Below are 26312 nucleotides of genomic sequence, written 5' to 3'. Positions count from 1 at the left end.
AGCTTTTTTATTTCCTCGAATTTAGCATGTCCCCCATGGAAGATACAGAAGTTTTTACAGAGGAGCACATTATTAGACACATTAACATCCCCCCATATCCTCACCTCTCTAGCATGGGAGCACTAGGAACTGTTCCTGATTACAGATGTCACATGTGGAGTCACACTACAGCCTCACTGAGTTCCTGTAACAGACTCAGTGTGAAGCTTCTCTTCCTCCCCCCACTTCCCCCTCACACACCGCCTGGCTCATAGGATACTAAGGGGAAGACAGGCAGGCTAAACATCCACTCACAGGACTGCAGCCAGCACAGGAGGAAGGGCCGCGGCCCACCGGGACAATGCCCGGTCCTCCCAATGGCCAGTCCGGCCCTGTTGCCAGGTGAGCTGCAAAGCAGACACCGGCACACTCGCCTCCCGCCGCGCCGCATATCTTAATTGCGGACTAGAGAGTTGCGCGGGGACAGAAATCCCACCCGTCCCCGCCAAAGTCTCACCCGTCCCCACCCGTCCCCGTGAGGAATCCCACCCGTCCCCACCCGTCCCCGTGAGGAATCCCTCCGTCCCCGCCCGTCCCCGTGAGGAATCCCCTCCGTCCCCGCCCGTCCCTATAAACTTCAGAAATAGTTATTTCATTTAATTATGCTACTGAATTAAAGGCTCTGGTAGAAACCCATTTACAAATAAGCAAAAAGACTATTAATTTGGAAATATTAATTGGAAAGAATACACACTTTGTAAACGGGTTTCTAACAGAGCCTCTTTTGTTTATAAATTTTTATCAACACAACTAATATACTACTTTATCCTGAAGCAAAAAAAAAGAAAAAAAGAAATAGAATTATTTTCCTACCTTTGTTGCCTGGTTTCTCTTTCCTCATGTTCTCATTCAGTTCCTTCCATCCACTGTCTCTCTTCCTTCTGCATCTTCCATTTGCTCTGTTACTGTGCCTCTCCCTTTCTCCCCCCTTCCAAATTGGTCTGGCACCCATCTTCTTCCCTCCGCTCCCCCCATAGTCTGGCATCTCTGTCTTCTTCCCTGCCAGCGTCTTCTCCCCACTCTCTCTTCCCAATTTCCTTTCAGCGTCCTTCTCCCCCCATCTTCCCCATGTCCTGTCAGCGTCCTTCTCCCCCCTCTGTCTTCCCCATGGCCTTTCAGCGTCCTTCTCCACCCCCCCGTCTTCCCCATGGCCTTTCAGCGTCCTTCTCCACCCCCCCATCTTCCCCATGTCCTTTCAGCGTCCTTCTCCACCCCTTTGTCTTCCCCATGTGCTTTCAGCGTCCTTCTCCCCCCCGTCTTCCCCATGTCCTGTCAGCGTCCTTCTCCCCCTTCTGACTTCCACAAATGCTTTCAGTGTCCTTCCCCCCACCCCGTCTTCCCCATGGCCTTTCAGCATCCTTCTCCACCCCTTTGTCTTCTCCAGTGCTTTCAGCGTCCTTCTCCCCCCCTCCTCTCCCGCCCCAGGTGCAGCACAGCCGGCCAGGTCCCCTTACTTTTGTGGCGCTTCCCCGAACGACAGACCGACAACAGCCCCGGTCTGACAAACCTCCCTGCCCTTAACTGCGAATCTAAATTTCCTTCTTACAGCTGCTGTAAGAAGGTAATTTAGATTCGCAGTTAAGAGCAGGGAGGTTTGTCAGACCGGGGCTGTTGTCGGTCGGTCGGGTTAGCACCACAAAAGTAAGGGGACCTGGCCGGCTGTGCTGCACGCGGGGCGGGGCGGACCACCCCCCTCCCTTGGTTGCCACTCGAGCCACGAAGCTACTCCTCCTTACCTACCCTGCCTGCACTACAGAGCCGAATGGAAGTCTTCCTGACGTCAGCCCTCCCTCCCTCCGACGTCAGCGCAGAGCAGGTAGGGAGAAAAGCCGCGTGACTTAGTACATCCAGCCCCGCAGGAACCCCGCGACCCTCGGAGGCGTCCCCACGGGATCCCCGCGACCCTAGGGGGCGTCCCCATGGGATTCCCGCGTGCCAGCTGCAAGGCCTTCGTTCGCCATCTCTGAGCTAGAGGGAGAACACTATTGTCAGAGGAGAGGGGCTATGGCTAGATTTTATTGTTAGAAAATAAAAAGGTGATGGTGTTTGGAGACGAAAAGTGCATCCACATATCCGCCAAGAATAGTGGAGTAAGACTAATCAAGCATTACACACAAGTGATTTAGAAAAATATGGAGGGGTCTCCAATGAAAATTTACTAGCAGGTCTGCACTAATCTAGACAGAGAATCCCGTCCAGAGACAGAAAGATGTCTTAAGATCTGTCTACCCTTTTTATGGTGACTTGGTAAATATGCTGTACCTTTAGCCAGATTGCATGAAAATAGAAATGAAATTGGTATATTTAAAAACAACCACCACAAACAATTTAAACATAAAAATATTCATTTTAATATATACTGAAGCATAATCCTTGGAAATACAGTTCACATTCCCCTCCCCCATTTTTAGCTGGCAATAGTACAGTGTAATAATGGTAGGCTTCAACCAATCCATGAATCAAATACCCGCACAGGTGTACAAGTATCTCTCCTTTTATTCTAATTTTCTATGTTCTTCAAAAAGTATAAGACACTTAAAAAAGGAACAGTTTTGAAGAGCTACAACGCAGTGTATTTTTTCCCTTGTGTCAAATAATGTCTAACCCGAATCGGAAAACAGGATCATTTTCCAAAGCCATGTCCAGTACTTTGCTCACCCCACCCCCACAGTCGAAGGCGAATGATATGTAGTAAGGAGAGTTTTCAGAACTTGGATTTATTCCCTTTGGATTCTAAACAGTCTGTGAAGATATCACTGTTGTTTTCTCTTGTTGTCATTGTTCCCATAGGTAGAACCTTTGCTTATTTCAGTCACTCCTATCATTCTTCGAACACCAACCGATGCTGCAAACATACACAAAGGAAATAGTAAATGGGACAAAAAATACCATTACATTTTCAGAATTATTGTTAAAATGAAAGAATGCCGAAACAAAACAATTTTGTTTAACCTTTCACAACTTTTCTGTAGTTTTCCTTCCTTGCAAGGAGCATGTAGTACAGTATTAGGTTTGAAATAGGGCAGACCTATAATAGGATAAATTGCTTAGGACAATAAAATGCAAGTTTACAGTATAATTTCATTACTGAAAGTGAGCACCAATGAGGAAAGTTTTAATGGTAAGCTGACCCCCCCCCATGAAACATGACCATTTGATATCTCTTGTTTGGCAGACCATATAGTTCTTATCTGTCATCATCTACTAAGTTACTATATGTTACTTGATTGCAAGTTACCTATGTTTTTTTTAGTGTAATCTTAGCAAGCAAAAATAACTTTATAACATACCTTAAGGCTTTTTCTAGATAAGGTTACTACCCAACCAGATAAACCAGGGTGTCAAAGTCCCTCCTCGAGGGCCGCAATCCAGTCAGGTTTTCAGGATTTCCCCAATGAATATGCATGAGATCTATTAGCATAAAATGAAAGCAGTGCATGCTAATAGATCTCATGAATATTTATTGGGGAAATCCTGAAAACCTGACTGGATTGCGGCCCCTGAGATAAACAATAAGCTGTTGGAGTCTAGGTTGTATCCTGCTGCATATCTGAACAAGTATTCCTATTTTTCTTTGAAACACCATTATTCATAATTACAATAGGACAAAACCATAACTGGTTCAGCCCTAGACTGTTTGATATTCCTGTGAGGCCTTACCAGCAACACAAAAAAGAAACTAAATCTATATGAAAGTTTGTTTCAGTAAATTCACTTTCTTATTCCAACAACCTTACCAGTTGGCTTGAATATTTTCTGGTAAGGTGTATAGAGTTCGGAACTTGGAGGCAGAGTGAATGGTTGGCTGAAGACTGAGCTCCCTCCTCTGAGCATCTAATACAAGAATTTACTATATAATAAATAATAATTTTTGTCCTGTTTGAAGAAAAATCTTCAAAGATGACACCTATTAAACAGAAGTTACAGGAAATCCCAGCAAAGTCTTTAGGAAAAAACAAAAGACTAAAGGAAGATCCACAGACATGAGGTGGCAGTTCATCATCTGTAGATGCTTTGGATATTATAGATGTTATGGACAAATTGGAATTAACCTTAAACAGTAGTGAATTTAACTACCATTTACATATACCCTTATGTGTTGAAACTTTTTTACAACAATTTTCTAGGATCCTCAGCGGCACCACTTAGAGCTCAAATAGATCTCATTCCTCTAAGCTTTATGTGTCAGTTCGTCATCGGGTCCTTTATATTCTTGACTTATATTTAAACCTTTAAGTTTCTTTTTGCTTTTGTAAATTAACTTATACTTCAATATTCATTTATAAGCGTTATACTTAGCTTAATCACGTGGTCTCTGGCTAGGGATTGTATTAACCAACATGTTTCGCTGTTGTAGCTTTATCAAGGCTTTAACCCCTAACTGTTCTACCGCCAGATGCTGTGACCACTCTATCCTCAGAGGATAGAGTTAATTTACAAAAACAAAAAGAAACTAAAAGGTTTAAATATAAATCAAGAATATAAAGGACCCGATGACGAACTGACACACAAAGCTTAGAGCAATGAGATCTATTTGAGCTCTAAGTGGTGCCGCTGAGGATCCTAGAAAATTGTTGTAAAAAAGTTTCAAAACATAAGGGTATATGTAAATGGTAGCTAAATTCAATACTGTTTAAGGTTAATTCTGTGGATACAGCACCCTTGTGAAGTAATATTGCTGATTGTGCAACTTTTATAATGGACAAATTGGAAAACATAAATTTGACACTGATGGAGAAATAGAATAAATACAGCAAGAAAATAAAGATCATGAAATGTTAAAAGTAATGCAGAAGAAGATGATAGATCTTGAAAATCGTTCTAGAAAACAGAATCTGAGAATTATAGGATTAAAAGAAGGATGTGAAGGGAAAAATATGATTTCTTTTCTGGAAGAAATTTTACCAAAGATTCTTCCACTCAGGATAAAAACACCAATAGAAATAGAAAGAGCTCATAGAATTGGAGGAAAAAAAATCCCAAAATCTAGGTAAGCCAAGAACAGTAATATTCAAGTTAGTGAGATTCCAACATGTTCTGGATATTTTAAAAGCAGCTAGAGAAACACAAAATATAGTATATAAAGACTCTAAATTGATTTTTACTCTGGATTTGGCCAAGGAAACTGTTCAAATAAGGCGAAAGTTTTTTACAGCTAAGACAACCATTAAAAGAAATAGGAGCAAAATATGGAATATTCTACCCAAATGAAAATCTCCTATAAAGATAAGTTTTATTTCTTCGAAGATCCAGAAAAACTTAAGAAGTTCATATCTTGGGGGGTGCTAGAGAGCCCGATGGAGTAGGTCGCACGCGGCACGAGCTCCGGTGAATCGCATCTCTTAACACTCAAAAAAAAAAACTTCACTTACTAAATCTGGTGGCACTATAGTCTCTTTAAACCAGCACACATGGCAGCGGGTAAGCCAAGTAAGCGTAAAAGCGCTGAACCATCGACTCCCACGAAGAACGGCACAGCTAAGGCTGACGAGTCTGATCTGGCCGCCATCTTGACAGAGCTGCGCTCGATCAGAGAGATCCTCGTGGACACCAAACAAGATGTCGGGGATGTTAAATCCGATTTAGCTGCGCTGAAGGAGGAGTTTACTGCGGCACAATCAAGAGCTGACAATATCGAGGTGAGAACGACGACGGCTGAAAACTCCATAAAAAAACTGTTGAAACAAACCACCCGCATTACTTTACTGGAGCGCGCTCTGGAAGACTCGAACAACTATGCTAAACGTAATGGCTTCCGTCTCTTAGGCCTGCCAGAGGGTCGTGAAGCGTGTGACCTAGTTGATTTCCTGGCGGTCTTGTTGCCACAAATTCTTAAAATGAATGATGACATCAAACTTGAATTTGATAGTGCTTACCGTGTTCCCCAACCCAGCACTAATTTGAAAAAATTTCCCAAACCTATTTTAGTCACTATGCTTCGACATCAGCAAGTCATGAGAATCATGCAGCATGCTAAACTGCATGTGCCAATTACATTTGAAGGGAACAAACTTCTTATCCTGCCTGATTTATCAAAAGAGACTGCAAAGCGTAGGAAACTTTTGCTTGCCTACAGACTGCAACTCAAATCCCTAGGAGCCAGATTTGGAATGCTGTATCCAGCGAGAATGCGGGTAACTTACAACAACTCAACCAAGGATTACCTTTCTCCTGCTGATTTAGCGGACTTCATTGAAAGTGTCAAGCCTACGTCCATTGACAAAACCTGATGATACCTGCGTAACTATGCTGTTGTGGTGCATTTAAATATGTGATGTTTTTCTTAATAATCAATACTTTACTGGAGTTAAGCCGCTTAGGCTTCTCTATTCTGTTAGCCTTTAGACCCATCGAGATGTTAGCAGTTTTGCTACAGTTAGTTATGGTCCTATGGCTAGTTCCTGAATATGTTCTATATTTGCACTTTTCTTTTCATTCCTTGTTTATGCTTGTCATTTATATGCATATACATCTCTGTATACACCCTTAGCTCTTCTCAACATCAAGTAGCAATCTCAGATGGTATGACTAAATGTCCTTGACATGCTTTTCCCTTAATGTTAAAGGGATTAATAATCCGGTGAAGAAACATAAAATCGTTACCTATGTTAATAATTATAACCCCTGACATAGTTCTTTTACAGAAGACACACCTTGACACGGTGACTGCAATGAAGCTTGCACCTTCTTGGGCATATCCTCCTTTGTATTCCCCATCAATACAGAAAAAGAATGGTGTTATCACATTGGTCAGAAGACGCGCTGATATCCAGTTGACCTCTTCATCTCACGATGACGAGAGCAGATGGGTTCGTGTGTCTCTGACTGTTAATAATACTCCTCTACATATCATCAATATCTATGCACCTAACCTGGACTGTCCATCCTTTTTTGATTCACTAGCAGATGAATTGGCGCAACTTGGAGACAATTCTTATATTGTTGGGGGAGATTTTAACCTGATTTTATCCCCGGAAAAAGACAGGAAATCGAAGGTGTCATTCAAGAAATCCAAAGCGTGGCATTCTCTACAGGACCTCATCTACCGATTCAAACTGGTGGACCCGTGGAGATTAATGCATCCAGATGAGTCATCCTATACTTTTTTCTCGCCTCCACACTCGTCCTACTCTAGGATTGACTTTTCCTGATTACTCATTCACTGGTGAATAAAGTGGAATGGTCTGAGATACATCCGATTACTGTATCGGATCATGGTTCAATTTCCTTGAAATTACGGGATATGCTCATACCTAAATCAAGAGGTATATGGCGTTTTAATTCATCTTTACTGTCTGACTCTGTATTTTGTGAACATATTAACAGATGTATAGTGGAATTTTTTGACTTCAATAAAGCTGAAGACACATATTGGTATAACACATGGGATGCATTCAAATCCTATATTCGTGGAGAGATTATATCCTATACCGCTAAAGCACGCAAAGCAAGTAGAAGTGTTCTACAATCTCTTCAAGATCAGATTTCAACACTAGAATTGTCTCACTTTGCTGATCTCTCAAATGTTTCCATACAAATTAAATTGCGTAAACTCCGTTACGAATACAACTTACAACTTAGCTCCTCTGCGGCTTCTGAGGTGTTCATGCAAGCTGCACACTACTATGCAACTTCTAATAAAGCAGGATATCAGCTGGCATCTTATTTGAAAATAAAATCAGAGAAAACATCTATCCCTGCTATACGCACACCCTCAGGAGAGACTGTCTTTGACAGGGACAACATCTCTAATCAGTTTAGATCATTTTATACTGACCTATATACAACCGAAAATCCGCTTATATATTCCATTCAGTCTTATCTGCATCAGCTAGAGGGACCCAAACTTGATGACACTGATAAAAAGATCCTCACTATGCTTATTGAACTAGAACACCTTAAAGATGCATTACATTCCATGGCTAAACACACATCACCGGGTCCTGATGGTCTCACTGTGGAGTTTTATTCGGCGTTTCATGAAACACTACTTCCCATGTTGTTAAATTACTTGGTACTCCACCTCATTGACAGGGGTTCTGCACAGGGAACCATTACAGAAGCCATAATCATTGTATTATTGAAACCAGATAAAGATCCGTTGGACGTCCAAAATTACCGTCCGTTGTCTCTGATAAATGTGGACGCTAAACTCATTGCGAAACTATTGGCTACCAGGCTTCAACATGTTATGCCTAAAATAATTCATACTGATCAAATTGGTTTCATGAAAGGCCGGTTGGCAAGTGATAATACACGACTTTTCACACATATCATTTCCCAAGCTTCTTCAGATATGGCTTCATTGGTGACCCTGGCATTAGACGCAGAGAAAGCTTTTGATCGTGTAGAATGGTCTTTTATGTTCCAGGTTTTACAATGGTTTGGTTTCCCTGTTGATTTCATTCGAATGATCAAAGTATTATACTCTGCTCCATCTACCAGACTTCGCATCAATGATATACTCTCTACAGCTTTTAATCCGACCAGAGGTACCAGGCAAGGCTGTCCTTTATCACCACTGCTCTTCAACATTGCCCTGGAACCCTTGCTTATTGCCATCAGATCTAATCCATCAATAAGAGGTAATCAGATTGCAGATTTGACTATAAAACTATCAGCTTATGCAGATGATGTTCAACTGTATATTGCTGCGGATTCGTTGTCTACTGTTTTGCAGACGATTGAGACATACTCTACGATATCTGGTTACAAACTAAATACCACAAAGACAGAGGTCATGCCATTATCTGGCCCACCTTGCTCTGATATTATTAAGAGCCTCCATCTCAAATACACTCAGACTAAACTGAAATATTTGGGTGTTTACTTTGGACCAACACTTGAAGAAATTCAGTCATTCAATGTGGATTATATATCTCGAATCATCTCTGACACAACAGGCAGATGGTCACCTCTCAAACTATCTTGGTGGGGCAGACTGGATTCAATAAAAATGGTGTTGATGCCTAAGATTACATATGTATTGTCAATGATACCTTTTCTTTTCTCACAATCCATCTATAAAAAGTTTGAAGCTTCATTGACTCGCTACTTATGGAATAATAAAACCCCGCGCATAGCTTGGCCAAACTCAAATGTAACAAAGAAAACGGTGGGGTTAATTTTCCTAGCCTATACGAATATCACATAGCCTTTTTATGTAGGCAGGGCTCTTACTGGCTGAGGGAACACACTGTTTCTCAACTTCCCGCCTGGGTACAACTGGAGTGCAGTCTTTTTGGTAAGATGACTTTGAAATATCATTCATTCACTGTTCCTGATGAAACTACTAGACTCAACCGTGTTCTCTCCTCTACCAAAGAAGCACTGCTTGTAGTTGACTCAATCGCTCCATTGAAATGGAATGCGACGCTGTACTCTTCAGTCTGGCGTAATCCTCATATAAAAATACAGGGTCAACATATCGAGTGGAAATCTTGGCGAAGAGTTGGCATATGGTCACTCAACCACCTAATGAGTGGAAACTCATTCCTGGATTACAATACTCTATCTACCACATATGGTTTGACACCAACTCATTACTTTCAATGGCTACAACTAAGACATAGTATCAAGTACTATCTCCAAAGATTTACGCTATCAGTGGACCCACCTACCATTCTAAAATGGATTAACACTTTCACTCTACTTCCTGGGCAGGCTTCAAACTGGTATAAACTCCTCCATCATGATAAATTTACCTTCTCAGAAACACTTAAGGAATTATGGGCACAGGATTCCTCTTTGGAATTGGATATGTCAGATTGGGAAAACCATTGGTTGACTTCATTTAAAGCACTGAAATCGGCCACCATTCAGCAGACGGTACTCTTTCTCTATCATAGAGCATACTGGACTCCAGTTAAACTTTCAAAATTGCAACCCTCAGCCTCTAACAAATGCTGGTCCTGCCTGACTGGAGTAGGTACTTTGCACTACATGGTTTTTCAATGCCCAATTCTGCAGCATTTTTGGACATCTATCTGGACCACCATATGTGAGATATTACCTATTGATGTATCCTTATCTTTCTCGATTGTGATGTTTGGTGACTTAGCCATACAGAGAGCATTAGATAAATTTGAGTCTAGATTACTGAAGCTGATGTTACTTATAGCACTTAAATCAATTCTTTCGGCGTGGAAAGACTTCTCACTACTTGATCATAATATCTGGTGGAATACTGTTTGCCTCTACTCCAAATATGAACATGTAGCTGCAGAACGCACCAATTCATTGCCTACTTATCAAAAAATATGGGCACCTTTGTTATCTTATTGCCAAAGAGATAGTTCATGATATTACTATATCTACACTCATCTGATATTCTCTTTCATATATCTAGTCAGCCATGTATTACATGCCGGAAGGCTAATTGTCAATATACATTATAGTACTCATTTGGGTACATACCGTTTATACATGTTTATAATATGACATGCTTATCTATGGTTCATGCAATACTAAATATACAGGAGCTATTGGACTGTATTACTGTATTGTTGATTTGACTTTGTATATTACTTTATTTTCAGTTACATTGTTATGTTCTTAAAATTCAATAAAACCTATTGAATTCAAAAGAAGTTCATATCTTCTCAAGAAACACCCATGAACTAAGAATTAAAATAATGGTAAGAGGAAAAATTTAGATTAAAAAATATAAAAAATTCAGAACTTTATAAATAAATGAATATCTATGTTATGATTGATTTATTTATTCATTTTTAATTCTTTATTCATTTTCAAATTTACAATAAGTGTAACAGTATATCCAAATAAATTAACAATAAATATAACACTTAATAATCATCAATGGTACAAATAATATGCTCTTATCTCCCACTCTTTCTTATCATATAATCAATACCTTATACAATATACAACAATAAATTTACCCTACCCTACCCCCCTCACAATCAAACTTGTAAATTTAAGGGGAAAAAAATAAAATAAAATGTCATCTAATCAGTACAATACATTGTAAATGGCTCCCACACATCCTGAAATTTCCTGAAAAAAATGTGCTGTATTGCAATAAATCTTTCCATTGTATAAACATGACATAAGGAATTCCACCAGAAATTATAATTTAATCTACTCCAATTTTTCCAATTATACGTAATTTGTTGAATGGCAACCCTAGTCATTATAAGTAATAATTTGTTATTATTTGTAGAAATCTGACTTTTTGCTCTCATTGCCATACCAAACAGCACAGTATCATGTGATAATACCACTGGGTTATCAAATAAACAATTAATTTGGTCCCAAATTGATTTCCAGAAATTCATAATAAATGGACAATAGAATAATAAATCATCTAAAGTCCCTGCTTCGAGATGACAGTGCCAACATTTATTAGACTTAAAGCTATCCAATTTTTGTAATCGAACAGGGGTCCATAATGCTCTATATAACAGAAAAAAACAAGTTTGTCTCATAGATGCCGACACTGTACATCTCATCCTGCAAGTCCAAATTCGTGGCCATTGAGACGCAGTAATTTGATGCTTAATCTCAATACTTCAAATGTCTCTCAGACCAGTATTTAATTTCTTTTTAATAAATCCAGTCAGCAATTTATACCACTGGGTGGCCTGCTGACCCAAGAAGTCCGCCTGAAAGCATAAGAAATCCATACTAAAATGATTACTAAGGTTTTTCCATTCAGGGAACCCCGCCTGAACGGCTTGCTTCAGTTGCAACCATCTAAAACATTCTGATTTATTAAGACCATATTTATGTTGCAACTGTGAAAATTCAAGCATTTTACCATTAGAGATAACATCATCTAATAAACGTATTCCTGCTATTATCCAATGCTTCCAGGCAAGCCTTTCTCCGCCAATTTGAATCTTGGAGTTCATCTATATAGATTGATTTGTTGATTTGTGAATTTGAATTGTTGTTAAATTACTTACATAATGCAATGTTTTCCATGTATCAGCTAATATTCTGTTATCTTTACTGTAACTAGGCATTTTGATACTGAGCACATGACAAAGGCGCAAAGGAGACATGAGTTGCCATTCAAGCCACATCCAATCTGGGAGTTTTTCCATGAGCTCTGGGAGGACCCAATACATACCCTGGCGCAAAATATAGGCTTGATGATACCTATAAAAATTGGGAAAATTTACCCCTCCCTCTGAAATTGGCCTTTGTAAAGATACCAAGGATACTCTGGGAGTTTTACCCAGCCAAATAAATTTTATGAGAATACTATTTAATTTTTTATAAAAGGACCCTTGAAAATAAACCGGCAACATATCCATCTGATAACAAACCACAGGCAAGATCATCATCTTAATAGTTTGGACTCTTCCCCACCATGAAAGATGTAAAGGATTCCATTGCTCACACATTTGTGACCTTCTGTAATAACGATTTTTCATTTATTTTTATTGTTTCTTCCATTGTATTTTTAATCCAAATGCCTAAATATTTTATTCCATCTTCCCTCCATAGAAAGGGAAATGAATCAAACAAACCTTTTGTACAATGGACATTGAGTGGAAGAATTTCTGTTTTACTCCAATTTATCTTGTAACCTGAAAATTTTCCAAATTTCTCAATCATTTCAAGTAAGCAAGGAATGGTTGTCTCAGGATTTCTCAAATAGAGCAATATATCATCTGCGTAATCCGAGACCGTATATTCCCGATCTCTACAAGGAATACCCTGAATCTCATCTGCTTGCTGAATAGCTAGTAACAGGGGTTCCGATACAATATCAAAAAGCAGAGGAGATAAAGGACAGCCTTGTCTAACCCCCCTCTGCAACCTAAAGCCATCTGAGAAATTATTATTAATATACAATTTAGCAACAGGGGAGCTATACAATGTTTGAATCATTTGTATAAATCCTAAACCAATACCAAACCATTCCAACGCTTGATACATGAAGGTCCATTCAACACGATCAAAGGCCTTCTCTGCATCAAGGGATACAGAAAAAGCTGGATCATTTTAAGGCTTTTGATAAATTCAACATATGCAAGGCAAGCCTAGTGTTATTAAAAGAATGTCTTTGAGCAACAAATCCAGTTTGATGCATCCCAATAATAAAAGGGAGAGCTTTAGCCAAACGTATTGCTAAAGTTTTAGCTAAAAGTTTTCCATCAACATTAATTAAAGAAATAAGCCTGTAATTTGAAACCAGAGTGGGATCTTTATTTGGCTTTGGCAAGACTTTAGTTAATGATTCCTCCATGGTACCTGTAATATATTAGTTAGTTGATTCTGATATAAATTTAGTAAATATGGTAATAGAGTAATTTGGAATGATTTATAAAACTCTACTGTAAAACCATCTCCACCTGGAGCGGATCCAACTCTAAGGGACTTCAATGCTGCTTGCAATTCCTTCATTGATATTGGCTTTTCTAAACTTTCTTTTATATGCTCAGGAACTTTGGGCCCCTTGATTAAATTTAAAAATTCCAATCCATCTTTTTCTTTATCTAAATAAGGCTCAGAAGAATACAGATCTTTATAAAATTGTAAAAATTGTTTTAAAATAGAATCAATTTGTGTACAAGAATTTCCAGAACTTGGAGGCTTAGCAGATGGCAGGCTAACTGTTAAGATTTATTTTTAACTTCAAATATGGCAGCTATAACTGACTTTTAACTGTATTAGAATTGTTGGAATTAGAAACATTTCAAAACAGGAAAAGATTCTAAGTTTAAACAAAAATACCTGGTGATGTAATTAATATATTCAAGAATATGATGATATCTGAAGGAATCTAAAGAAAGAATCGTAAGTTCTTCTGATTCTGATGCCTTCACTTGATCTTGGTTGCAGATTGAAAGCAGGGGAGATGTGCTGAATAAGGGGAGATTGTTAGAGAAACCATCCATAAGAAATAGGTTTGCGAAAGAGATCATTGCCACTGACTGGTTGATTCGGGAGAGAGAAAGTTCATCTGACAGGGCCAAGATCCCTGAGGCTCAGCTGTGTAGCTTGGAATAAATCCACCATTGTGGCGCGCTCAAATGTTGGCTGGCTGAATTGGGAAAGGGCTGGGACGGCTGGGAGACGGAGAAAATGAGACCCGGATGTCAAATGGCTGATTTGCAGTGATTGATTGGATATCCATTTCGTGTTGCTCATGCTCCTTGAGCCGGAAGATGAATAACGGAAGTTGTAGAGAACACATCTGAGATTCAGCAGTGCAGCTTCCAAAACCAGCTTGCCTTTCCTGCAAGTGAACTGTCCAGGGGATTTGCTTCTCCCCAGATATCATAGAAGTCCCTGTCAGGCTGGTTGTTGGTCGGGATCCTGCTCCTTGTGAAGGGTCTGTGTAAGTTGGCTTGGAGGAGTTGATGCCTTCGAGGCAGAATTCCTCGTTTCTCCAGCCTCTCCTGAAACTCCTTTCGCCGTTTAAGCTTCTTGGCATTCAGGACCTGATGAGCTAATATATCCTTTGGAGAGAGAATTTTGGAATCCGGTTGCAGGATCAGGTCTATCCTTAGTGGCTTCTTCTTACCCTTGTTTAGCTTGAAATCTTTTTTCTCATTCCCTGTGTCCACAAAAAAGAGACTATCATCAGGATTCTCTGCCACAAGGCCTCCGGCCATGCGCTCCTACAGCCGCACATCCTCCAAAAACTCCTCCACATCCAGCGCCGGATAGTGCCGCTTCCAGGTCTTCTTATTCTTGTTCAGCCACTTCTGCCGACCACCGACACGAGGCGGGAATAAACTGGGCTCAAAGCCCAAGAAAGAGGCCGTGTGCAGCACATCCACACCGGGCGCCGCCATTTTGCAATTCTGTAATATGGATAAGAAAATTACCACAGAAGATCGTAGCATAAATTAGGAGTCCCTGCATGTATCATCAACCAAGTGTTCATTTTTGAAGGCAATAAGTAAAACTGCTACAAATTCTGTATTACTGGTATTGGTGGAGCGTTGAATATATATTAACTGATTGATCTTATTTATATACTTTAATCAATTTATTTGGATAAATACTATAATATATTTTATTATATATATTTTTTCTCAGACTAATAGATAAAATGAAATGGATGATTATATAAAACAAAAACTTTTATGAAATACATTATAGATTGAGTGACATTGTGATGCATTTATATCTTTAAAAATAATTTATTATGGGAAAGGGGAAATACATGGAATTCTTGTATATTTTAGATAATTATATTAATTTAAAGATTATATTATAATATATATTCTTATACTTGTTTAGGGTAATAAATTAATAGAGATTTATGTAATATGATAGAAATATAATATTTTAATCAATTATAGCATTAAAAGAGAATAGATTGATAGATCTCTGTAATGTATATGAAATAATGAACTAGAATGCTTGGGGGGAGGGTCCAGTCTAATTTTATGTCTTTAAATTTTGTAAAATAGAAAGGGAGGGGTTATGGGAGGGAATAGGGAAGGGATTTTGGAAATTTAGAAATATAATAATTAAGAAAATAAGGGAAGTGGCACAAAGTAAATTAAGGGAAATGAGTTATATAGAGAAAAATTAAAATAAGATAAAATATTTGATCTGATTCAGGGGTTCAATAAGTAAATTTATTATTGGAGCTTAAATTATTTTTGCTAAATGTTAATGGCCTCATCCATCCAATAAAAAGGAAGAAAACACTTATTTTTAAAACAACAGAATGTAGATATATGTTACATTCAAGAGACTCATTTATCAGCTTTGGAGTCTAAAAAATTAGGAGATTGGGTAAAACACTGTTTTTTTGCCCCAGCTATAGAGAAAAAGGCAGGTGTAGCTATTTTAATTAATAAAAAGTGTAATGCTTTCTTTAAAATGATTAATGTTGATCCTTTAGGAAGATGGATACATGTAGACATGACAATGGGAAATACTACCCTGGCACTTTTAAATGTATATGCACCTAATTCGAATCAGATTGAATTTTTTTAAAACTCTACAACAATGGTTAATACCACTGGCTGCTTCTAATTTAGCTGTGGCAGGGGATTTTAATGCTGTTATAGATCCTTTAATTGATAAAAAAACCTAGTAGAATTATGAAGTCACTAGGATTAGAGAATTTGATACAAAATTGTGATTTGAGAGATATATGGCGAAAATTTCATTTTAATGATCGGGAATTTTCGTTTTGCTCCCAGGTTCATAAATCTTTTTCAAGAATAGATTATATATTTGTTTCAAATAAATTAGTTCAACAAGTAACACAAGCCTCCATAGATCCAATTATTTTGTCTGATCATGGTGGTATGTGGATTAAAATGAAAATAATTGACCAAATTGATAGTAGACCTGTATGGAGATTTGATAATACATTGCTGGCAGAACCAAATTTCATTGAGGAAATTCAGTTAAAAACAAATGATTATTTTCAAATTAATAATATGGAAGATATCTCTATGGAAACTCTTTGGGATGCTTTTAAGGCAACCATAAGAGGGCAAATTATTTCTTTTTCAGCGTACATTAAGAAACAAATTAAAAAACAATTTTCCAGTTTGGAAAAAGACATAAAGTTATTGGAATCAAAATTGATTGACAAATGGGATTACTCTACATTACAAGATCTCTTGAAAGCCAAAGGGAAATATAATGAGATTTCTTCTAAACTGATAAGAAAAGATTTATTTTCTCAACAGGCATTGTATTATGGAAATTCAAACAAGACGGGAAGATTATTGGCAAATTATCTAAAAGCAAAAAAAGGAAAACAAAAATAGTAATGATAAAAGACGAAAAAGGGAGTACATATTCTCAAATTGGACTGATTTTAAAACAATTTTTAAATTTTTACAAAGACCTGTATTCTTCTGAGCCTTATTTAGATAAACAAAAGGATGGTTTAGAATTTTTAAAATTAATTAAGGGGCCAAAAATTCCTGAGCATATAAAAGAAAGTTTAGAAAAGCCAATATCACTAAAAGAATTGCAAACAGCTTTGAAATCCCTTAGAGTTGGATCGCTCCAAGTGGTGATGGTTTCACAGTAGAGTTTTATAAATCATTTCAAAACATCCTACTACCTTATCTGCTAAATTTATATCAGGTTCAACTAACTAATGGTTGTATTATAGGTACTATGGCAGAATCTGTTACTATAGTTTTGCCAAAGCCAAATAAAGATCCCATATTGGTTTCAAATTACAGGCCTATTTCCTTAATTAATGTAGATGGAAAACTTCTAGCTAAAACACTGGCTTTACGCTTGGCCAAGGCTCTCCCTTTTATCGTTGGTATGCACCAAACAGGATTTGTTGCTCAGAGACATTCCTCTATAACACCAGATAGCTTTTGTTAAATTTAACGTGAAAAGCTATGAACGATCCAGCCTTTTCTGTATCCTTGGATGCAGAGAAGGCTTTTGATCAGGTGGAGTGGGCCTTCATGTATCAAGCAATGGAATGGTTTGGTATAGGTTCTGGATTTATACAAATGATCCAAACTTTGTATAGCTCCCCTGCTGCTAGATTATATATTAATAATAATTTCTCAGAACATTTTAATCTGCAGAGGGGGGTTAGACAAGGCTGTCCTTTATCTCCTTGACTTTTTGATATTGTATTAGAACCCTTATTAGCTACTAGCTGATACCCCGGCGTTGCACGGGTATTTAATTATAGCAATAACACTGTAAATGGATTCAAATAAAGATATTTATAGTGGTGAATGAAATTATTTTTTAACAGCTTTATAAAAAGTACAATATTCAAATTATAAGAACATAAGAACCGCCATCTCCGGATCAGACCTTCGGTCCATCAAGTCTGGCGATCCGCACACGCGGAGGCCCTGCCAGGTATACACCTGGTTTATTTTACAGCCAACCATATCTTTATATGCCTCTCTCAAGGAGATATGCATCTAGTTCGCTTTTGAAGCCTAGGACTGTCGATTCCACAATAATCTCCCCTGGGAGAGTATTCCAGATGTCAACCACTCTCTGTGTGAAGCAGAACTTCCTGACATTAGTCCTGAACTTGTCCCCCCTTAGCTTCATTTCATGTCCTCTTGTCCGTGTCAAATTGGACAATGTAAATAATCTTCTCTGCTCTATTTTGTCGATTCCTTTCAGTATTTTGAAGGTCTCGATCATATCCCCACGCAGTCTCCTTTTCTCAAGGGAGAACAATCCCAGTGTTTTAAGTCGATCCTCATATACCAGTTTCTCCATACCCTTCACTAGTTTAGTTGCTCGTCTCTGCACCCTCTCCAGCAGTTTTATATCCTTCTTTAGGTAGGGAGACCAATGTTGGACGCAGTATTCCAAGTGGGGTCTGACCATTGCCCTATAAAGCGGCATTATAACTTTCTCCGATCTACTTGAGATTCCTTTCTTTATCATGCCCAACATTCTATTTGCCTTCTTTGCCGCTGCCGCGCATTGTGCCGACGGCTTCAGGGTCCTATCTATCAGTACACCCAGATCCCTTTCTTGTTCACTTTTTCCCAGAGTTGCACCTGACATTCTGTACTCGTATTCCTTATTCTTACTGCCTAAATGCATTACCTTGCATTTCTCCACGTTGAACTTCATCTGCCATTTCTCCGCCCATTTTTCTAACCGACACAAATCGCTCTGGAGTTCCTCACTATCCTCCTGCGATCTGATTGCCCGGCAGAGTTTTGTGTCATCTGCAAACTTGATGATCTCACTGGTTGTTCCGTTTTCCAAGTCATTGATATAAATATTAAAAAGGATCGGCCCAAGTACTGAGCCCTGGGGTACACCACTAGTCACTTTCTCCCAGTCGGAGAACTTCCCATTTATGCCCACTCTCTGTTTTCTGTTCTCCAGCCATTTGCCTATCCATCTTTGTATATCTCCCTCTATGCCATGGCTTTGTAGTTTCCTGAGAAGTCTTTCGTGTGGAACTTTGTCGAACGCTTTCTGGAAGTCCAAGTATATTATGTCCACCAGCTTTCCACTATCAATTTGCTCGTTCACGGTCTCAAAGAATTGGAGTAAATTCGTCAAACAAAATATAATGTGAAATATTTGACAAAATGAATACAACTAACACGAAACTTGATTATAAACAACATTTTTAGTTTCACCTCCAGGAGCAAGAACATATAAATTCTTGGGTGAACCCACCCTTGAGCAAGCAACATAGAGTTGTCCATGGGAAAAACAGGGGGATCTTAAATCCACTCCACAGTATGTAATAGTCTGTCCCTGTGATTTGTTGATTGTGATAGAGAATGTAAGTCTCACTGGAATTTGCAATCTCTTAAACTGAAAAAGAAGATCTGTTGGAATAAGTGGCATCCAAAAGTTTCAGTATTGATTTAAACAACTCAATATGTAGAAACTCAGGTTGAAAAGAAACTCCATGCAGTTTTTTCCCGGTTCAGAATGGAATCTGTGTTCCTAGTTCAGCATATGTGAGTACTCATGTAATGTAATAACATTATGAACTGGGGTGCATAAAGGAAACAGTTACAAACAGTTACAACATACAAACTCTATATGTATGGTGTCCGTGGTAGAATAGAAACGATGTCCCTAGTGGTTATAGTGTCATAGAAAGTGTTTTATAGTTGGAATTACTGTGAGAATGGCAGCTTTTTACATCCTTTCCATTGCCATGAATGGGTGAAATCTGATTTTCTGTTTGTAGCTCCGCCCACGTGTGCAGGTGGGCCGCGAGACCCCCAGAACATATCACCCCAGGTAGTGAGGGATCTGCATACCAAGTTTCGTTCAATTCGGTCAAGCCGTATTTGAAGTACTGTGAGAATGGCAGCTTTTTACAATTTTACCATTGACATGAATGGGTGAAATCTGATGTTCTGTTTGTAGCTCCGCCCACGTGTGCAGGTGGGCCGAGAGACCCCCAGAACATATCACCCCAGGTAGTTGGAATTACTGTGAGAATGGCAGCTTTTTACATTTTTTCTATTGACATGAATGGGTGAAATCTGATTTTATGTTTGTAGCTCCGCCCACGTGTGCAGGTGGGCCGCGAGACCCCCAGAACATATCACCCCAGGTAGTGAGGGATCAGCATACCAAGTTTCGTTCAAATCGGTCAAGCCGTTTTTGAATTACTGTGAGAATGGCAGCTTTTTACATTTTTTCCATTGACATGAATGGGTGAAATCTGATGTTCTGTTTGTAGCTCCGCCCAGGTGTGCAGGTGGGCCGCGAGACCCCCAGAACATATCACCCCAGGTAGTTGGAATTACTGTGAGAATGGCAGCTTTTTACATTTTTTCCATTGACATGAATGGGTGAAATCTGATTTTCTATTTGTAGCTCCGCCCACGTGTGCAGGTGGGCCGCGAGACCCCCAGAACATATCATCCCAGGTAGTGAGGGATCTGCATACCAAGTTTCGTTCAAATCGGTCAAGCCGTTTTTGCGTGATCGCGGCACATACACACACACACACATACATACATACATACACACATACATACCTCCGATTTTATATATATAGATTCAACAAATGAAGGAGATACAGGGTATTCCTTATTCAGATAGGGAATACAAAGTTTCCGCTTATGCGGATGATATACTGCTTCATTTAAGAAATTTGGAAACAACCATTCCAAGCTTATTAGAATAGAGAAATTTGGAAAATTTTCAGGGTACAAGATAAATTGGAGTAAATCAGAAGTTCTTCCTCTTAATGTCCATTGTACAAAATGATTATTTGAAACATTCCCCTTTCTATGGAAAGAGGACGGAATAAAATATTTAGGCATTTGGATAAAAAACACTTTGGAAGAAACAATGAAAGTGAATGAAAAAATGTTATTACAGAAGGTAACAGATATGTGTGAGCAATGTAATCCTTTACATCTGTCTTGGTGGGGGAGAGTCCAAACTATTAAAATGATGATCTTGCCTGTGGTTTGTTATCAAATGGGTATGTTACCATTTTTTTTCAGGGGTCCTTTTATAAAAATATTCTAACAAAATTTATTTGGCTGAGTAAAAAGGCTAGAATTGCTTTAGTATCTACAAAAACCGATTATAGAGGGAGTGGTAAATTTTCCCAACTTCTATAGGTATCATCAATGTATTATGTATGTATTGTGTATGTATTGGATCCTCCCAGAGCCTATTAATAATATCCCAGATTGGTTTTGGTTGGAATGGCGCCTCATGTTTCCTCTGTGATTATGCCATATATTTAGTATCAAAATGCCTAGAATATATAAAGAAAATAGAATACTTGTAGACACTTGGAAAACAATAAGATATGTGAGCAATCTAACACCTATTCCAATTAATAAATCAACAAATCAAACTAAATGGCTGAACTCCAAGATTCAAATTGGCGAATATAAAGTCATCTGGAAGCATTGGATGATTGCAGGAATATGTGTATTAGAAGATGTTATTTCTAATGGTAAACTGCTTGAGTTTTCACAGTTGCAACATAAATATGGACTAGCAACATACATCAACACAGCATTAAAAAAGGGAGACTACTCAGAAGACATTGTCAACATTGCCTTGATGCCTATCCTGAAAGCTTTCGTCTTAGACCCCACCAAGATTTTAAAAAAACTACCACCTAGTAGCAGGGATCTCTTGGATGGCAAAACTACTAGAATTTGTGGTTTACGGTCAACTACTTAGTTACATATCTCATCATAACATCCTACATGAAACCCAACACAGTTTCTAACCAAATCACAGCACAGAGACACTACTACTTATATTGGTAAAGGAAGTAAGGCAATCCCTAAGTAGAGGAAAAGACATAATTCTAATGCAATTCAATATCTCCGCATGTTTTGATGCTACAAATCACAATCTCATGATCTGTAGGCTGAGTAAACTTGGAATTACTGGTATAGTCCTCAAGTGGTTCACAGAATTTCTGAGAAAAAGATCTTACCAAGTTCAAAAACTTGAGCAATGCTCAAGTCCTTGGTGACCAAAATTCAGAGTACCGCAAGGGTTACCTTTGTCACCTCTACTCTTCAACATCTATATGAGACATCTGGGTGAATATATATATTAACAATGGGAATTATGATCTTATTGTATGCAGATAATTCTTGTTATGCCCTGTATTAGACTCAACCAACAATACACTTGATATGCTGTCACTACCATAGTCAGTTGGACCACAGATAATTTCCTGAAACTAACAAAGATTATGTGATTTAGTAAGTTTACCTGTCCAAAACCATACCCTAAATACCATACCCTAAATACCAGTAAACTACTACAAATAAAAAACAAATCAAGAGTACTAGGAATTATTTGGATGCTAGGTTAACATGAAAGACCAAAGTTGCATCCTTAGGTTAAGAAAATGTTCTTCAAATTAAAACAACTAAGGTCCATTTGATCCTCATTAGACCCCACTAGTTTCCAGATTGTAGCACAAGCTATCTTACTGCCTCTCATGGACTACTACAATTTCCTATAGATGAACAACTGGATGGGCCCGTTGATTGCTCAAGCTAATTCTTATTTTACATTTAGGAAATTATTAAAAACTTACTTATTTGATAAACAAGAATGCTGATAGTTATGATGGTGTTTTTACTTTTTAATGATTTTTAACCTATGTTTTTTATTGATAGCAATGCATTGAAATTGTATTTTAGCTAATACTGTTGTATGTAGTAGTGTATTTTTGAAATTGTATGTTTTGCTGAAATGTCTCAGTTTTTCTGTTGTGAACCGCCTAGAACTGTTGGTGGGGTGTTATACAAGAAAATAAATTATTATTATTATGACATGTCTACCATACTCCTAAAAAAAACTTTCTTTCTCTCTCCCTGCCCCCTCTTTCTTTCTCTCTCCCTGCCCCCTCTTTCTTTCAGTCTTTCTTTCTCTCTCCCTGCCCCCTTTTTTCTTTCTTTCTTTCTCTCTCTCTCTGCCCCTTTCTTTCTTTCAATCTTTGTCTCTCCATGCCCCCCTTTCTTTCTTTCTCTCTCTTTCCCTGCCCCACTGCTTTTTCCCTGCTTTCCCAATGTGGCAGGCCCACAAGCCTCCCCATCTGATGTCAATAAATGGTTGCTTTATTTACTTATCTTACTTACTGATATTCAGCTGCCCTATCCATTTAATAAGAGTAGAAAACAATGTGTGTTTAGGGAATAGCAAATGATTTTTGTCAAAATATGCAAGTTAACCTTGCAAAATTATGTTATTTGTCTTTATTGCAGGCTTTTGTAGCATTCTGCATACATTTAACCTTGCAAGCTGTGTTATTCATGGAATGATGAATCCAGCTTTGAGCTGGCATTATCCTTGTGCTCCAGGAACATCAGGCTACTAATGCACAGCTCAATACAGTAGAACTCTTAAAAGGTGTGGTAGTCTAGAAAAATGATTGCTAATCCCGATTCCCCCCTATTATTTGGCAGCCTGATTCATAGGGATAGTACTTCAATATTCTATGGAGGGGTCAAATAGTATTATTTTGATTCCCACTTCTGGGGAAATCCTTGGTAGGTACAGGGGAAGTGGGAGCATGGTTACAATGTGTGTGTTCAGCGACCCCTTAAAATGATAGTGAGCCTGACTTAGGGTCTGTTATCTTTGTGTTGCTATGGCCAAGATTGTACAATGTTCCTGGCTGCAGAAATGCAAAAGAAATTTACAGTACAAATTAACAGTAACTTGCAGTCACAGGTTAGTGACTTGCACAGTAAGGTTTGCTGTTGTAAAATGCAATATATTACTGTAGCTTAGCAACTTAAATTAGAACTGCTGCATGTGCAGTGTCCCTATTTGGAAAAATTTATCTGGATAGTGGCTGTATTATGGATATAGATTGATCCCATCTCGGAAACAAACCTGGTTCCTCCTAAATTTAAATGGACATAATTTTCAGTAGTACATTGAGCTGTTTGGCCATATTTTATCCATTAGCTGGCACAGAATTTAAAAAAACACTTATGTAGTTAGCATTAGGTGCTGACTCTTTAAGTGCTTCCTAATATTGATCTGCATATTTTTTTAGAAATAGTCTTAATGTGGTATTTCAATAGTGGGAATTGGACTTGTACCTGAAAATATTAAATATACAATAGCTCTACAGATGAAGCTAAATTCCTTCATGACACAGGAAGACCACTTCTAATTTTTGTAGTACCATTTGAATCAGTTAGAAGTTCATGAGACAAAAATTTTGATCTCTACTGAAAAATTCTGTTTGAAAAAGATCCCTCTTAGTGCATCCCAGGATGCACCAGGAAAGAGAAGGCCCGCCATTTTGAAGAGACGGGCTTGCTGGCCAGTGGGAATGGGTATCACTCTGGCAATTCTTGAATGCTACGGTACAGGAGATTGTTGAGAGGGGGGAGGGGGCATCCCTCCTGCTGTCCTTCACCCTTAGGGTACAGGAAGCATGGGGGGTTGTGGGGGGGAGGGGACCCCAGCAGGAGGGAATGTGCATCCCTCTTGCCAAGGCATGGATGGGTGTGGGTTTGGGTGGGTCCTGGCAGTGGCGACTGAGGTAGGAGGGAGTGGGCATCCCTCATGCCAATCTTGTACAGGGTATTTGTGTGGGGGGGAGGGTGGACAGTGGCAGGCGAGGGGCGGTATTGGCGGGAGGGGGGACATTCCTTTTTGCTGCTCTCCCTGCCAGTCAATCAGCTGAGCTGGCAGGACTCAGGAAGACTTGCAGTTCAGTTGATCAGGGCAAGGAGAGAAGCCTTGACAAGAGGGAGGAGCTGTAACTAGTGATTGCTCTTCTGAGCAAGCGCCAGACACAGTTCCTCCCCCCTTTACCGATGATTCTCCACATAAATAGCATGCATATAATTTGCATGCTATTATGTTGAGAATCACCTGTAAAAGTCAAATCTCTCTCACTACGTCCATTATATCAACTCTAGATTTTACTGGTGAGATTTGAGAATCGGCTCTGAATCCTGAACACACCAAATGAATGTTGTTTTCATCAACATACCATCTGATATTTAACTATGGTGGTTAGCATTTAAGCAAAATCCTGATTGCTACAGTTGGAATGAAACCAGATTTTCAGTACTGGTACCCAGATATTGGCTGGCATTGAATATTTAGTTTCAGTGCCAAACCAGAAGTGGTATTATGTTAGCAGCCACATTCAGACTTCTAAATGGATAGCTAACTGGATAAAATTAGGAAAGCAAAAAGGCCTGCTGTTGTCTTAACTTTATCTGAATATGGTCCCAAACAGACTGATCTTCAGCTCCACAGCAGCACTGTCCAGAGTGCAGAGAAAATATTTGGTAACACTATCAGGTAAGTACCACTGAAAATCTCTATCATCTGCACTTATCTGATTAGCAGCACTTGCTCACTGTATAATTACCTTTGAAAATCTACCCCATAGTTGCTTGTGAGTGGTTATGATGATATTCATTTGGAACACCACTGAACTACAAAGCAAATGTACAGCAGTCACCTTTTAAATTCCAACAGGAATAAAATGGGAGGAGGAGATCTTTGAAATAGAGATATGGAAAATGGCAACATTTATTGAAACAGAGAGAGATTTTCTTCCTAAAGAGGCAGTTTGGTACCTCTGCATTATTTCATTTCAATTATGCATTTGTATTACATACTACAGTAAAACTTTGGATTGCAAGTAACTTGGTTTGCAAGTGTTTTGCAAGACAAGCAAAACATTTTATTAAATTTTAATTTGATATACAAGCAATGTCTTGCAATACAAGTACATACAGCGTACACACATCACAACTGAGCTGATGGTTCTCTCTCTAACACTGCAAGAGTGTAGTGACAATTCTAAACAAGCAAAGTCTTGCAATATGAATACATATATCATACACGCGTAATATCATCACAACTGAGCTGATGGTTCTCTCTGACGTTGCAGGACTGTAGTGACTGTTCTAAATGAGTTCGGTTGTATAGTATTTTTTGTATTAAAGTTTTTGGGTTGTGGAACGAATCGTCCGAGTTTCCATTATTTCCTATGGGGAAATCTGCTTTGATATACAAGTGCTTTGTATTACAAGCATGTTTCTGGAATGAATTATGCTTACAAACCAAGGTTTTACTATATTTCTTAATGTACTAAATGGAAATAAAGACCACCTTAGAAATTTTTTCATGTTTCATCTAAGGTTTAGGTTTAAACAAATTTTATTGATGCAAACAACCTCAACTACAGCAAAATACACAAATGCTAAATACAATAATGATGCATCAAATACAATAATATAACAAACACATATAATACTATCTACATCCCCTCCCCCAAAACCCCCCTTTTTCATCTAAGGTTTTTCCTAGGTTTCAATTCCACACCTGAAGGCTCATTTTTCACACTAAATACAACT

The 26312-nt window shown here is 38.6% G+C and overlaps 1 protein-coding gene across 3 annotated transcripts in view; it reads right to left on the bottom strand.

Annotated features, from left to right (window-relative positions):
• Window positions 1–2402: 2402 nt before the first annotated feature.
• The window catches only part of AGPAT4 (1-acylglycerol-3-phosphate O-acyltransferase 4), a 245138-nt gene continuing 221228 nt past the window's right edge, over window positions 2403–26312 (bottom strand). For all 3 annotated transcript variants that reach the window (XM_033939936.1, XM_033939938.1, XM_033939937.1), the window contains one exon: window positions 2403–2884. In XM_033939936.1, the coding sequence (XP_033795827.1) occupies window positions 2793–2884 (92 nt within the window). In that variant the 3' untranslated portion in view covers window positions 2403–2792. The remainder of the gene's footprint in view (window positions 2885–26312) is intronic.

Source organism: Geotrypetes seraphini, chromosome 3 (genome assembly GCF_902459505.1).
Source record: "Geotrypetes seraphini chromosome 3, aGeoSer1.1, whole genome shotgun sequence".
Taxonomy (NCBI): Eukaryota; Metazoa; Chordata; class Amphibia; order Gymnophiona; family Dermophiidae; genus Geotrypetes; species Geotrypetes seraphini.
The sequence above is the reverse complement of the archived record's forward strand: the minus strand, read 5'-3'. Positions and strand labels throughout refer to the sequence as shown.